Source organism: Rhincodon typus, chromosome 5, assembly GCF_021869965.1.
Source record: "Rhincodon typus isolate 14 chromosome 5, sRhiTyp1.1, whole genome shotgun sequence".
In the NCBI taxonomy this organism is placed as follows: domain Eukaryota; kingdom Metazoa; phylum Chordata; class Chondrichthyes; order Orectolobiformes; family Rhincodontidae; genus Rhincodon; species Rhincodon typus.
The window spans coordinates 42,789,841-42,805,675 of record NC_063336.1 but is presented as its reverse complement, the minus strand read 5'-3'; the positions used below and the strand labels follow the sequence as shown (position 1 = coordinate 42,805,675).

At 41.0% G+C, this 15,835-nt stretch overlaps 1 protein-coding gene across 2 annotated transcripts in view; it reads left to right on the top strand.

The window, feature by feature from the left end:
* Positions 1-15,835, top strand: part of LOC109913545 (clathrin coat assembly protein AP180-like) — a 211,297-nt gene that overhangs the window by 126,106 nt on the left and 69,356 nt on the right. For both annotated transcript variants that reach the window (XM_048596769.1, XM_048596770.1), the window contains exon 12: positions 4,684-4,711. In XM_048596769.1, coding sequence (XP_048452726.1) covers positions 4,684-4,711 — 28 coding nt within the window. The remainder of the gene's footprint in view (positions 1-4,683; positions 4,712-15,835) is intronic.

Here is a 15,835-nt window from a genome sequence, read left to right as displayed (position 1 = left end):
GGGTTCCAACCCGAAACGTCAACTTTCCTGCTCCTCTGATGCTGCCTGGCCTGCTGTGTTCCTCCAGCTTCACAGTGTGTTGTCTCTGACTCCAGCATCTGCAGTACTTGCTATCTACTGTGCAGTATTGGTCGTTTTATTTAAAGAATGTATATAAGCATTGCAAGCAGTTCTGACTAATGCCTAGAACGAGTGGGTTGTCTTATGAAGGAAACTTGGACAGGATAGGTTTGTATCTGCTGGAGTTAGGAAGTGTAACAGACAACTTGATTGAAACATAGACAGTCCTGTGGAATCTTCATAGGTTGCACGTGGAAAGAACGTAGAGCTAGGAGCATTGTTTAAAACTGGTCACCCCTTTAAGACAGATAACAGGAGAGCCTTTTCTCTAAGACTAGTCTTTGGAAATCTTCCATGAAAGGTTGTGGCAGCAGAGTCTTTGGTTTTAAGCCAGATCTTGATTCTTGATAAACAAGAAAATGAAAGGTTATCCTGAGTAGATGGGATGTGAGTAATCAAATGAGCCATGTTATTCAATAGGGAAGCAAGTTCAAGGGACAAAGTGACCTATTCTGCTTTAATTTGTTTTTGGGGCAGAGTTAATATGATTTTGGGAAAAGGAAGTCGTGTTTTATTTGAGTAGTTTGAGGAAGTAACCAGCAGCTTTGATAAAGGGAACCTGTAGATAAGGTGTGTGTGGACTTCCAATAGGCATTTGACGGAATTATGAAACGATTATGCCAAAAAGTAGCCGCTTGGCCCATTGTGCCTGCACCAGTGGAAAAACAAATCATTCACCAAGTTCTACTTACTGGTATTTGGCTCATAGCCTCACAGGTTATGGCACTTGAGGTGCATATCCAGACACATTCAAATGAGTTGAGGATTTCTACATCTAACCTTTTTTCAGGTAATGAGTTCAATGTTGCAACCACTCTTTTGTGTAAAAGTTTTCCTTGTCTCCCCTCCAATCTTTTTACTACTGTCTTTAAATCTTAGCCTTTATAGCCCCTTCCCCCAACTCTATCCAGGTACCTTGTAATTTTATAATCCAATTAAATCTCCCCTCGATCTCCATTGTTCCAAGGTGAACAATCCCAGACCATCTTAGCTTTTCCTCATAGTTGCAATTTCTAGTCCTGGTGGCTTCCTCATAAATGTCATCTGCACCCGGTAGCGTAATCAATCTTTATTGTAATGGTATGGCTAGACTTGTGTCCATTACTCAAGCTGTGGCCGAACTGGTGATTTGTGTAATTCCAACACGATGTCTGATAATAAATGAATAGGTTGTACATGCTGCTGTAATCACCTCTGCCAAAGATCTGTGGACATTCCTGCCAAGGACCTTTTACTACTTGTGTACCTCCTGGGTGTTGTTTTAATTTTAGTTTATTCTGTATTCGTTTGCTTAGCTTTCCTCCCAAAATAGACAACTCAGTTCTCCAGTTGAATTCTATTTACTGCTTTTCTGCTGACAAGACGAGCCCATTTGATATCATCTTGCAGTCTGCTGCTACATTCCTCACTAACAACTATACAGCCAATTTCATGTCCAGACTTCTAGATTATGCGCCTTTCTCTTTAGATCCAAATTGTTAATAGATACTGCAAAAAAGTTAGGGATATAATATTGAGCTTTGAAGAATTCCTCTGAAGTCAGCCTCCTACTCACAATGATTCTTTAGGGTAATTGTCAGTGGATATTAAGTGGTTTTTTTTGTGCTGGCAAGCTGTACCACGGAGTCAGAGTCTATAATATTTGCAATCTGTATCAGTGTCTTGGATTGAGGGACTAAAAGGTTTGGTTGCTAGATTAGCATGAAGAAAGATAGTAGAGTAGTTGTGGCAAGGATATAAAATGACGACAAGGGGATAAAGAAGCAAGAGCTCTAGTTGCAAAAATGTAAATTTGCATGCTTGACTACAGAGGTTAGGGACAATCCATGTGTAAAAGTAGCTCAAATTCTGAAAAATACAAAGCAGCAAAGGATGACAAAATACTAGGAGCTTAATAAAAGGGAGCAAGGAAAGAAGAGATCTCAAGATTAATGATTTCCTATTATGTTAGGAAAATGGAGGTTAAGAAGAGATGATGGCTGTTGGGAGCAGGTATTGGTGAGCAGAATGTAAATGAAGAAATGATGAGCGTGTTTAATAATTATTTTGTTCATGTTAACTAATAGCCTGAGAAAACCCACATTAAATCGGTGACAAGAAATTCAACAAAATAATGTGAGCAAAGTCACTGAAAAAAGCACATCTTCATGGTCAGATTATTTTCATCCCTGATTTTCAAGGAGTGAGGTATTGACAAAGCTTTTTGTTGTATGCTCATCAAAACAAGCAGAAGAATGTGACATTTCTATTAATCATAATGATTTATATAATAGAAAATGGTGCTGATAGGATGGCAAGTGAAGTGGAGAAAGCAAAGGAGACCATTATAGACACCCGCAATTTTTTGGGTAATTCGAAAAAGATGCAAAACATATTCCTTTTTCTATACAGACAATGGGCTCTTGCTAAGGAAAGTATGTTGCTTCTAGCAAACAGAAATGAACCATTTCACCAGCCTGATTTGATTATTTTAAGCTGGTACCTTGTTATTTTAGTACACTCTCAATTGGGCATCACTTTCTGAACAATTGAGAGAATGTTAGCTTTCACTCACTGTTTCTCAAATGTTACATATCTTGAAGAACTTGGGTTTTTTCTTCCTTCATTCATTCAGAAGATGAGGGTATTGCTGATGACACTGCATTTATTGCCCATACCAAATTGCACAGGGGGCAGTTCAGAGTCAGTATTGTGTTTCTTCTGTTGTGTTTAACGTTGGCCATGCAGTATTTTATTCTCATTTATACAACGGGCTTAATGTTTGTTTTCATTGTACGTTGCTAGTTTGAGATCGATCTGACTGACCAGATATTTTATATTCAGGCTTATTCCTTTTCTAAGTACCTATGATTATTGTAAACTTTTCTGGTAGTGAGAGAATATAATTGAATGCCCAATGTTCTAATTCATAGTCATGGCAGAAAGGAGTCGAACAAATGCTTTCCCCTGTGAAAGCAATTTGAAACAACCTGTACTATTTTGTGTATCATTTGGGACATGGTTGTGTAGAGCATTAATCTAGGACGTATCCATTCAGGCAGTTTGAACAGTGGGTAGTGGGGAGAAGATCTAGACAGTGAAAAATTATTACTTTTGTACTCAAACTGATTTGTTTCAAGACTTCAGCATACAAGCCTGCATCTGAGTTATGGTAATGTCACTGTATATTGTAAATTAATTGGAGAGAACAAATAAAAATTGAATGAAAAGACAATAGCATTGGTAATCTGGGAGAACAAACTTACATTTTTAAAAATGTATATCTGTTCAAGAAAGGCTGATTTCACTTGCTCTGGTCAATGAAAGAATTGTTATACTGGAGAAGATTGCCATTCAGCCCACTGTTTACACGGCTCCGGAGCACTTTAACTTGGTACCAATCTCCTGCCTTTTCCTCCAAATATCTTCTTTTTGTTACTAATTAAACAAATAATAGTCCCAATATTCTCTTGAATGCCTTGGTTGAATCTGCTTCCATCACACTGCCAGGCAATGCATTCATATCCTAACTACTTGCCATGAAAAGATATTTTTTCTCTTATCTCATATCTCATTTGCTTTTGCAAAACATTCTAAAATACTATGCTAATTCTTGATACATTTACAAGTGAAAATATTTATTCCCAGTCACACTGTGCAGACCTCTTGAGATTTTGAATGCGTCTGTCAAATCTCCTCTTAGCCTGTTCCTATCCACATAAAACAATCCCAAATTCCTCAAGCTTTCCTTAGAACTGAAGTCTTTATCCCTGGAACCATTCCCATAAATATCACATTCACATCCTTTGTGAAGTGTGGTGTTCAAGAGTGTACATAATACTTCAGCTTGGGTCTAACCAGTTTCATAAGTTCATCATCACCTCCCTGCTTTTGTACTCTATGCACCTATTCGTGAAGCTTAAAAAAAGCTCTGTGCTTCATTAACAGGTCTGTCTACTATCTGTCACATTTAATGACTTGGGTAAATAGGCACACGGGTCTCTACTCCACACCTTTTTGAATTGTATCTTTTTCAATACTGTCTCTTCATTTTCTTTGTACAGAGATGCATCACCTCTCTCTTTTTTCCATTGAGCTTCATCTGTCATCTATTTACCCACTCCAACATGTCAGTGTCCTTTTCTCCACTGTCCTCGTGGTTGACAAAACTCCCAAGTTCAAAGTTGTCTGCAAACTAATTTTCCCACGCACAGAAGATCTGGACCATTTTTTCAAACATAAGGAAAAGCAAGTGTCCCGGTACTGACCTCTCTCAATCTCCATTCACCAGATTTAGTGCCTACTAACCATTACTGTTTCCTATTCCTTAGCCAAAGCCAGTTTTGTATTCTCAAAAAAGGAGTCAAAAAGAGATTAGAATCAAGTGGTTTATGAACTTTGTAGAGCTGCATTTTTCTGCCTCAAAGCATGTCAGTATAGTTCCTGTTTTACGAATAAATTCTAAATTGCTTTTGCCTACAAGATCAAAAATGCCAGCATGACATTCTAGCAATAATTAATGCCTACTTTGAAGATAATTTTTGAAAAATGTTTTCATGTTATTTCATTTTTATTTCCTTCTAGGACTTCTGGAGCACCACAGGGAAATATGGTAATTATTAAATCTCATTTTATTGAAGGTACAATATGGGATGTTTGGCTTATTCGTCATTTGGTGATAAAAGTCCATATGTGTATTGCACAGTTTATGTTGGAGATAATTTGATTATCTAACCTGTATATTTTAAAAAATCACTTTTTTGTTTGTTCCCATCTATCAAGGGTTTCTGTTTTCTCCCAACACATGTTGCCAGACCTGCAGAGACTCCCCAGCAATTTTTGTTTTTGTTTCAGGTCTCCAGAATCTGCAGTTCTTTGTTTTATTTAAGCAAATTATAAATGGTTTTCCTGCCCATCCCAAAAAATGATCACACCTGTTGGGTTGGATTTTCACGATATGGAGCAGCTGTGGGCGTGTGGAACTGTAGCCAGGACCCGATTTTTATAGGTTTCCTGACCCTATTCCCAAGGTTTCTTACTATCAGTGCTGCTTAGGCATAAGCTTATTATGCATTATAGACTGTGAGCCCAGTCATTACTTAGCTTTGAAATGCCAGACTCCTGGGGAAGCATAATTTGCTTCATACTTCTAGTTTTCTGATACATGCTTTTCATTGCTCAATTTTCACTAATAGGCGTATAACTTGCCCCAAGTTTGCCTTTTTTTTTGTTTCCGTGTATCTTCTAATCAACCCATTTTAGATGTTATGATACACCTATGGAGTTGGTGGGACTCGAACCCAGCACTTCTGGAGCAAAGGTAGAAACACTTGCTGCACCACAAGAACCTTTGGGTCTGCTTTCTGTTTTAACAACAATTGTTGCTAGCTATAAACTAAGAGTGGTTTTTAATTCCAGATTTTATTACTTGAACTTTTATTCCACCAGCTGCAGTGGTAGGATTTGATCCCATGGCCCAGAGCAATAGCCTGGGCATCTACATTACTAGTCCAGTGCCATTTCCATTAAACCAACATGGCCTTCTTGTGTCTGCATCCTGGATACCACTGGGGCTAGTGGAATTTGAACCCGGGCCTCCTGGCTCAAAGATAGGGACACTGCCCTCGTGCCACAAGAAGACCCTGGGTTTGCTTTGTAGATATTTTCTAATCAACCTGTTCAGAGATGTTATTGCATGCCTCTGGAACAGGTGAGACTCGAACCTGGTGTTTCTGGACCTAAGGCTGGGACACTACCACTGTGCCGCAATAAGTTTGCTGGATCTACTTTGTTTTCTTTATCTGCAGAAATGTTAGGTTTCGTTTTGTATTTTTCCTCTTGCCAGAAGACCTATATCTCTCAACTGAGCGACTTTCCCATAGTGAAATCCATGACCTTTTAAAGCTATTAACTGCCACCAGCAATTACTCCTGTGGCCTATCAGGTATTTACAAGTAAAATCCATTATGGGCGATGCAAGCCATCGAAAGTGACAGGGAGGTAGGGAAAGAGCTAAATCAAAATGGAGTTGGAGGGGGAAATAAAACCCTATTCCTCACAGTGCTGACCCTTCTCTAAATGCATCAAGAGCATTGAGGGACACCATCTGCTCCTTCTGCAAGGACACGTGGGCGCAATGATAACCACGAAGAGGGCCAGACAGTCAGCTGTTATGACCCCCTCCACAGCCAGCTGCCTGGACCTGTTTATAGCCAACCTGGCCAGGATCAGATCCATGAGAGCCATCCAACCTGCTCATAGCCCTCCGTACCAGATACTCACTGGGTCTACATCTATCAAAGATTTGAGGTGATGAGTTCCAGCTGGGCAGGCCATTGTCTATCATCAAGGGAACCAGTGTTCAATGAGCTCTACAGGGAGACTGGTGATTTCCCATAGGCCTTGTAGGGTTATCGAAAGGAGGAAAAGTTTTTAAGTGCTTGCAGTTTTTTGTTATTGATATTTGAAGATCCAAATGATTTATTTTTTTTTTAATTGCCTGTGGTGGAAGAAGTATTTTGAGGAAAGTGCAAGTTAAGAATTATATTTTGAAAATTTTGTCAACATCCTATTGTCACAAGAGGATTCATTTGTGCTATGCAGTCTGAATGGGCATAGATATGTTGCAACTCATGGTAAGGACTGCAGATGCTGGAATCCGAGATAGCACAGTGTGGAGATGGAGGAACACAGGCCAGGCAGCATCAGAGGAGCAGGAAAGTTAAAGTTTCAGGTAGGGACTCTTCTTTAGAAATGGGGTAGGGGAAGGGCACTCTGAAATAAATAGAGAGGGAGGAGGAGTGGGGCTGGGTAAAGTGGGTGGGATGGTGATAGGTGAGTGCAGTTAGGGAGTGGTGGGGATTGGTCAGTGAGGTGGGAGGGGTGGATAGTTGGGAGAGAAAATGGACAGGTTGTGTCAGGTCAAGGAGGCAGGGATGAGAGGGAGGGTTGGTCATAACTTTCCTGTCCCTCTGCTGCCTGGCCTGCAGTGTTCCTCCACACTGCTATCTATAGAAATGTTGCATTTTGGCATGGAAAGGATAGGCTGTGGCTGGTAATGGAGGGTATGAGATGGCACAGATGGGGCATTGGCGTGTGAATGGGTGTGAGAGCTAGAAGAATTCTTTAAGCCTCAACACCCGGCAGTCCTGAGGCTGTTTCCAAACTCTTCAGGTTTGACTAGCCTGTCTGCAGCCTAAACCTACCCTTGCAATGAAGATTTAATCTGAAATTTACCAACATTCTCTACCTGCCTCAAAGATGAAACTTTAGGCCATTGTATGAGTACCCATTCATAATGCTATCAATTTTATAAATATATTGTTGTAACTAACTAATTATTAATGAATGTTCAGCTGCCTGTTTGGTAACCAGTCCCCTCTCTAAGCTAATATATTGCCCACAACTTCGTAAACCTTTTATCTTATCCAAGTGTATTTGCTGCAGTTAAATGACTTTTGAAAATCAAAGCACATCACATTTGCCAGTTCCCTTTTATCTACCCTACTATCCAAATCTTTCTTACAAAGTAAGTTGTCAAACAATTGGCCTTTCATAAAGTAATGTTTGATGAGTTCTTGATAGTGGGTTCCAGCATTTTCTTGATGAATTTTGTCAGGCTAACTCATGTTTTCACTTTTTTTGAGCAGTGAGTATCATATATTTGCTAACTTGGAAACTGCTGTGACTGTTCTTGAAGCTAGGGAAGGTTGGGAGTCCTAACTGTTGGCATCTCTATCTCTAAGGCAGTGTCTTTTAGACCTTTTTAACATCTGTCCTTTCCCATTCTCAGTGATAATTCCTCTTGTTTCTGCTTCTAATGAACTAACTTTCACTTTAGCTGCACTTCTATTTGTGCACTTGTAAATGCTCTTAAACTATCCAGGATAGAAAAGCAGAATTTTTAATACCATTTTATAAGCTTTTTGATGTCCTTTTGATTTGTAAAGCACTCCGTCTTCATGTTTATTGTTTAGTTTTTGTAGCATTAAATTTCTTCTTTTAATCCAATATTTCCTCAATCTTACCCTCTTTAGTAAGCCACTGGTCTTTATTGCTAAGCTTTTGCTTTTTAATGGAATTTGTTTTATTATTTACATGTTTCCTGCTGTTTATTTCCCACCATACATTTTCAACCTTGGACAGGTCTCCCATCATACTTAGGTAGTTGGATTTATTTGAGATTCTTGTTTTGAGACCAGAATGTCACTTCCAAATTCCATATAGAATTCTATACGGATCATTTTACCACATTGCATTTTTACTATGGGAATGCAAACTAATCCTGTCTCATTGTACTGTACCATACCATTATCTAAAATAGCACTTCTTGGTTAGTTACATAGCACATTGTTCCAGAAAACTGTTAGAAAAGTATGATACGAAGTCTGCTTCCATAATTCCTTTGCCCTTGTCCAGAAGATTATCATAACCGTTACTATTATAATTATCCATGCTGCTTCTGTCGCATGCTCCAATTATTTCTTGCTTGATGCTTTTTCCAATGTTATAACTCTTGTGATGGGAGTAATTTATGGGCCTCAAGTGTTTTTCTGATCTTTGAGTCTGAGTGAAGGAAATTAGAAATAACAATGTCCTAATATTCTGAGCAGAAATCCTTTTTCATTGTCTTTGTGTTACCCTTTCACTATCGGGGCCTGATTCTGTTACCTTTCAGAAACGATGTATACCCAGGGAACAACAAAAGACTGATGCAATAGGGATCTTAAGGTGCAAGAGTAAAAATCGCATTCAAACAGGCCCATGTTATAGCTGACTTCTTAGACAAGCAAATAATATTGAAATGCTTTGTAGCCTGTTATCAGCTAAATGTGTGATACAGGTACAGAATCCAACTGATTTGTCACTTGAATTCATTCTGTTAAAACATGTACAGTTGCAAGCAGTGTTATGATCCCTGCTGATCATATTGGAGAACTCAGAACACAGAAATCTAACTTGATAGATCACATTTTGTATTTTATTATTTAGCGAAGTGGTTTTTCTTTGACATACAAGCATGCAATGCTGCAGATGTGGTTTTAACAATAAACCGGAAGCTTATTCTGCAAACTAAGCAGTACATTAGAATAAACATAGAACATAGAACATTACAGCGCAGTACAGGCCCTTCGGCCCTCGATGTTGCGCCAACCTGTGAAACCAATCTGAAGCCCATCTAACCTAAACTATTCCATTATCATCCATATGTTTATCCAATGACCATTTAAATGCCCTTAAAGTGGGCGAGTCTACTATTTTTGCAGGCAGGGCATTCCACACCCTTACTACTCTGAGTAAAGAACCTACCTCTGACATCTGTCCTATATCTATCACCCCTCAATTTAAAGCTATGTCCCTTCGTGCTAGCCATCACCATCCGAGGAAAAAGGCTCCCACTGTCCACCCTATCTAATCCTCTGATCATCTTGTATGTCTCTATCAAGTCACCTCTTAACCTTCTTCTCTCTAACGAAAACAGCCTCAAGACCCTCAGCCTTTCCTCAAAACTATTTTACATATAACACAATTTGAAAGATTTTGCAGCACATAATCAAAACAGAATCCCGTCTATCCCAATATGATTACTTTACTCAAATATCTGAGAGAGTTTGATTCTCTGTTACATCTGTAAGTTTAACTTGACCATGTCTGTTAATTCCCAGTCTTGAGAGTTTGGTAGTCTCTTCCTTTACTCAAGCGCCAAGCTTGGACTTCCTCAACTTCAAATAACTCTTTCAGGGTTCTAACCAAACACTTTTAGTCTGGAGCTTTCAAACTAAAGTCCTTACACTGAGGTAACCTGTTCCTGAACAGTTTTAAAACTATTTCTTCAGGTGAAACTATTTCACACACCTAATTCCCACCAGTTTGTCTACGAACCAGAAAAGTGAAGCTTTCCAAGCTATAGGTTTCTGTGCTAGGCAATTTTAAATGCTGATTCTTTTAAACAAAAGCAAACTAATCCTTTTATTTACACCGTCGGCTTGTAAACTCCCCCATTGCAAACAAGTTCCCATTGGCACCCAGGATCCAGAAATACTGACCAGTTAGTCATTAAACTTCCTCGTACACAGACCAAAAGCTATACACCCTTGGTTCAAAATTAGACCTCTAAAGTAGAGTCTTCAGTTATTTGATCCACGTGCAACTCCCTGCTTCATTGATCCTGGGGTGGAAAAGGGTAGTATTCTCTGAGAGATGATGTTTAAATGACCACGTAAATCATTGCTATAAGAGTTCTTTGTGTCAGTTAAATGAACATTCAAGTTAAATGTTGCCTAACTGCAACTACTTTGGTAAAAGGATAATTGATGTAACAACAGCATATAATTTATTGGATAATCTATGCTACAGTATATTGACACCTTTATTCCCAATACAGTCATAATCCTAAGACAGTTGTGGGGGCATTTATTGTAATAGTTTGAAATCAGTTAAAAATTTTTATATTTCTGGGGTATCGCTGTACCCGTGCGATAGAAACAAGTTTGCCACTTGTATCGGATTCTCTTCCCTTTTCCATTTTATCATTGGCAGTGGTTTTGTGGAATACAAACTTGAAGCAGGACTAATGCAAATTTTTAAAAAATCACTTATCTAGGGTTGAAGTAGGTGTAGATTCACTAAGCCAGGTAACCATTTTTTTTATTTGGGGGTGGGGAGGTTCTCCCCCTCCTGCCCCACGTGCGCGCGCACTTACCCTCCTCACACCCCCAGGGCTATAAACAAGGGTATGGCATATTGAATATCTGATATAATGCAGGTCAATGTGTTTATTGTTCAACCTTAGTCAACTTGTATGGATGTACCTTCAGCCATGATGTTTTTATTTTAGATCACAATGTGCTAGAGAAACTCATCAGGTCTGGCAGCAACCGTAGAGAGTAAAGGCAGAGTCAACATGTCAAGACCATGGTCACTGGAAACAACAATGTTAACTTTGTAGTTCTCTCTAGAGTTAACATTTTTGTTTCCAGTGACAATGGACTTGACATGTTAGCTCTGTTTTTACTCTCTACAGATGCTGCCAGACCCTGATAAGTTTCTCCAGAACTTTGTTTTTGCTTGTGATGTGATCTAGTCCTTTTAGCTCTGTGCCACAGTTTATCTTCTTGTAAATACTATGTGCGTTTGAAAAGAGCTTTTTTTGTTTAAAAAACCAGCAGGTATTTGCAGAGGCTTTACTGCTGCTACACTATTATCATTAAACTCTGCTCCTTCTTGTCCCACTTGAACTTGTCTTGGCCCGGGTAGCTGCGCTCATCTTGTGCTTCAAACTACACTATTCACCAGTTCTGCATATTGTGGAACTGTCCATTCAGCCATAAATATCTTTCCATTTGTAATTTAACTGCCTATCTTTTTGTAGAAGAAGGTTCAGCCAATTTAAGCTAGAATTCTTTCCCTTTAATGTCTTTCAGCCTTTTCTGTAACTTTAAAAAAATCCTCTTCAAAGCCCTGTTTATGACTCTGTCGCCATGCCTTAACTCTTTCTTTCTCTTACTTTTGCTCAGTGTCTCGTTTAAGTCTTGTATGTCAAAGGCATTGAATAAATGTAGTCTTGTTGGTACAGTTTCTGTAGTGTTGGCAATTTCTTTTGAAATATAGCAACCAGAACTGCCTGCAGTACTCTGGTATCTATCCATGTCTAGTTTATGTAGCCTCCGAATATGTTCTGTAGATTTACATTCTGTTTTCTAACTTTAGGTTCAGCATTTTAGCAACTTCAGTTATTTGTTATAATAGCAAAAAGTCACTATTACTCTATTCATTTACTGCTCGTATATTCATTAAATTTGCAGTTGCTTAAACTTAACGATAACAAACACTAGTTCTAATTTATGCCATTCAGAAATCAAGTTGTTACTGGCATTCTAGGAAATCCTTTTTGTCGTTGTCTTTAAGAGCCCTCTCTTAATTTGCTTAAGGTACAATCTATACAATGAAAAATTCTCTTGAATCTCTTGTACATCTCAATAGCTATAATGTTCCTTAAGTAACCTGTCAAAACCCTGCCTCTACACATCAGTACACTCAAAAATATCTTGATTCCTGCTGTGAAGCTGTTCTGAATACTCTAAATTCTTCCTCTTGGCTTTCTTTGCCAATCTGACTATCCCAATCTGCAGGAAAATTAATATCTAATTTCCTAAAGAGATAGTAGAGGTCCTTTAATGAATACTTTTCTTCAGTATTGACAACTGAGAGGGACCTAGTTGTAGAGGAGGACGTTGTGAAACAGGCAGGTAGGCTGATGTTAGTAAAGAAGATGTGCTAGGAATTCTGAGGAAGTTGAAGATCGATAAGTTCCCCGGGCCTGATGGGATTGATCCAAGGATTCTATGGGAAGCGAGGGACGAGATCGCAGGGCCTTTGGCGATGATCTTTTCATCCTCGCTGTCCACGGGTATAGTGCCGGAAGATTGGAAAGAGACAAACGTCATTCCCTTGTTCAAAAAAGGGAACAGGGATAATCCCGGAAAATACAGACCAGTAAGTCTTACATCAGTGGTGGGCAAATTATTGGAAAGGGCTCTGAGACCGGATCTATGATCACTTGGAAAGGCACAGTTTGATTCGTGATAGGCAGCATGGATTTGTGAGGGGTAGATCATGCCTCATAGACCTTATTGAATTCTTTGAAGAGGTGACCAAACACATGGATGAAGGTGGAGCAGTGGATGTGGTATACATGGATTTAAGTAAGGCGTTTGATAAGGTTCCCCATGGTAGGCTCATGCAGAAGGTAAGGAGGAATGGGATAGGGGGAAATGTGGCAGATTGGATTCAGAATTGGCTGACCCTTAGACACAGGGTGGTAGTGGACAGAAAATATTCAACATGGTGCTCAGTTATGAGTCGTGTACCACAAGGATCTGTTCTGGGTCCTCTTCTATTTGTGATTTTTTCCAAAATGATTTGGATGAAGGAGTGGAAGAGTGGATTAGCAAGTTCGCGGACGATACGAAGGTGGGTCACGTTGTGGACAGTGCGGAGGCCTGTTCTAGGTTACAAAGGGACATTGATAGGATGCAGAGCTGGGCTGAGAATTGGCAGATGGAGTTTAACCCTGAAAAGTGTGTGAGGTCCTTCCAAAATGAATCTCAAACTTGAAAGTGGAATACAGGGTTAACGGAAAGATGCTTGGCAGTGTGGAGGAGCAGAGGGATCTTGGGGTTCACGTTCACAGTTCCCTGAAAGCTGCCACCCAGGTGGATAGAGTTGTTAAGAGGGCGTATGGTGTGTTAGCTTTCATTAATAGAGGGATTGAGTTCAAGAGCCATGAAGTTATGCTCCAGCTATACAAAAGCCTGGTTCGGCCACATCTGGAGTATTGTCCAGTTCTGGTCACCTCATTACAGGAAAGATGTGGAAGCGTTGGAAAAGGTGCAGAGGAGATTTACCAGGATGTTGCCTGGAATGGAGGGAACGTCTTACGAGGAAAGGTTGAGAGATCTAGGGCTTTTCTCTTTAGAATGACGAAGGATGAGAGGTGACTTGATAGAGGTGTACAAAATGATCGGAGGTATAGATAGAGTAGACGGCCAGAGACTTTTTCCTAGGGTGGAGGTAGCTTTTACGAGGGGACGTAGTTTTAAATTGAAAGGAGGTAGATATCGGGGAGATGTCAGAGGGTAGGTTCTTTACTCTGAGAGTGGTCGGGGCGTGGAATGCATTGCCGGAGAGGGTAGTGGAGTCTGCCTCAATAGGAGCATTTAAGTGGCTATTAGATAGGCATATGGATGATAGTATAAGGTAGCGGTGGAGGTTAGATAGACCTTGGGTTTCAGGTAAATGTTTGGCACAACGTCATGGGGTGAAGGGCCTGTGCTGTGCTGTACTGTTCTATGTTCTGTATCATTCATGCTTAAACTGCATACAAGACAGTATGTTATCTTCGGTTGTGCAAGCAATTTTATTATAAGCCTGGTAGATCTATGTTGAAGTACAAAACTTTGACTTAAATTTGTTGATTTGGTTAGCTGTTATCACTCGCCCTCTGTGGATGTTACACTGCTACAGCAGACATTTTTCCATCCTTAGTCATAGTAATGGAGGATTGCTATTGACCTAACGTTATCTTTGCCTCTGGTGTTGACGATCAAAGAAATGAAATGTTCTTCTTGTGCCTATGGTATCTCATCTTCTGTAATCAACTTCAAATCTGCTACACATATTTGTTCTGCAGCCAGTTTTAACTGAAGCAAAAATGCTTTGTGCGTTGGAAAGGGTTATACACTTCATCTTATGTCAGTATCTGATTCTTTGCCGATTTGTCAGCTAGATGATCTTCAGTGAGTCACTCCTTTATTGTCACTGATTTTCTTCTTGTCAGAAAAATATTTCTACTCGTTGCCCAACAGCAGATCATTCCTGAGGTAGTAGGAACTGCACATGCTGGAGAATCCGAGACAACAAGGTGCAGAGCTGGATGAACACAGCAGGCTAAGCAGCATCATAGGAGCAGAAAGGCTGACGTTTCGGGCCTAGACCCTTCATCAGAAATGGGGGTGAGGAAGGGGGTTCTGAAATAAATCGGGAGAGAGGGGGAGGCGGATAGAAGATGGATAGAAGAGAGGATAGGTGGAGAGGAAACAAACAGGTCGAAGAGGCGGGGATGGAGCCAGTAAAGGTGAGTGTAGGTGGGGAGGTAGGGAGGGGATAGGTCACTCCTTGGAGGACGGACAGGTCAAGGGGGCGGGATGAGGTTAGTAGGTAGGAGAGGGGGGGTCCGGCTTGAGGTGGGAGGAAGAACAGGTTAGGGAGGCGGGGACGAGCTGGACTGGTTTTGGGATGCGGTAGGGGGAGGGGAGATTTTGAAGCTTGTGAAATCCACATTGATACCATTGGGCTGCAGGGTTCCCAAGCGGAATGAGTTGCTGTTCCTGCAACCTTTGGGTGACATCGTTGTGGCACTGCAGGAGGCCCAGGATGGACATGTCGTCTGAGGAATGGGAGGGGAAGTTGAAGTGGTTCGTGACTGGGAGGCGTAATTGTTTTTTGCGAACCGAGCGTAGGTGTTCTGCAAAGCGGTCCCCGAGCCTCCGCTTGGTTTCCCCGACGTAGAGGAGGCCACAATGGGTACAGCGGATGCAGTATACCACGTTGGCAGATGTGCAGGTGAACATCTGCTTGATGTGGAAAGTCTTCTTGGGGCCTGGGATGGGGGTGAGGGAGGAAGTATGGGGGCAGGTGTTGTACTTCCTGCGGTTGCAGGGACAAGTGCCAGGTGTGGTGGGGCTGGAGGGGAGTGTGGAGCGGACAAGGGAGTCACGGAGAGAGTGGTCCCTCCGGAAAGCAGATAAGGGTGGGGAGGGAAAGATGTCTTTGGTGGTGGGGTCGGATTGCAGATGGCGGAAGTGTCAGAGGATGATGTGTTGGATCCAGAGGTCGGTGGGGTGGTACGTGAGGACGAGGGGGATTCTTTTTTTGGTTCTTATTGCGTGGACGGGGTGTGAGGGATGAGTTGCGGGAAATGTGGGAGACACGGTTGAGGGTGTTCTTGACCACTGAGTGGGGGGGAGGTTACGGTCCTTGAAAAACGAGGACAACTGAGATGTTTTTTTTACGGGAGTGGAATGCCTCATCCTGGGAACAGATGCGGCGGAGGCGAAGGAATTGGGAATAGGGGATGGCATTTTTGCAGGAAGGTGGGTGGGTGGAGGTGTATTCTCGGTAGCTGTGGGAGTCACATCTCAGTTGTCCTACGAGGACCTTAACTTCCCCCCCCCCC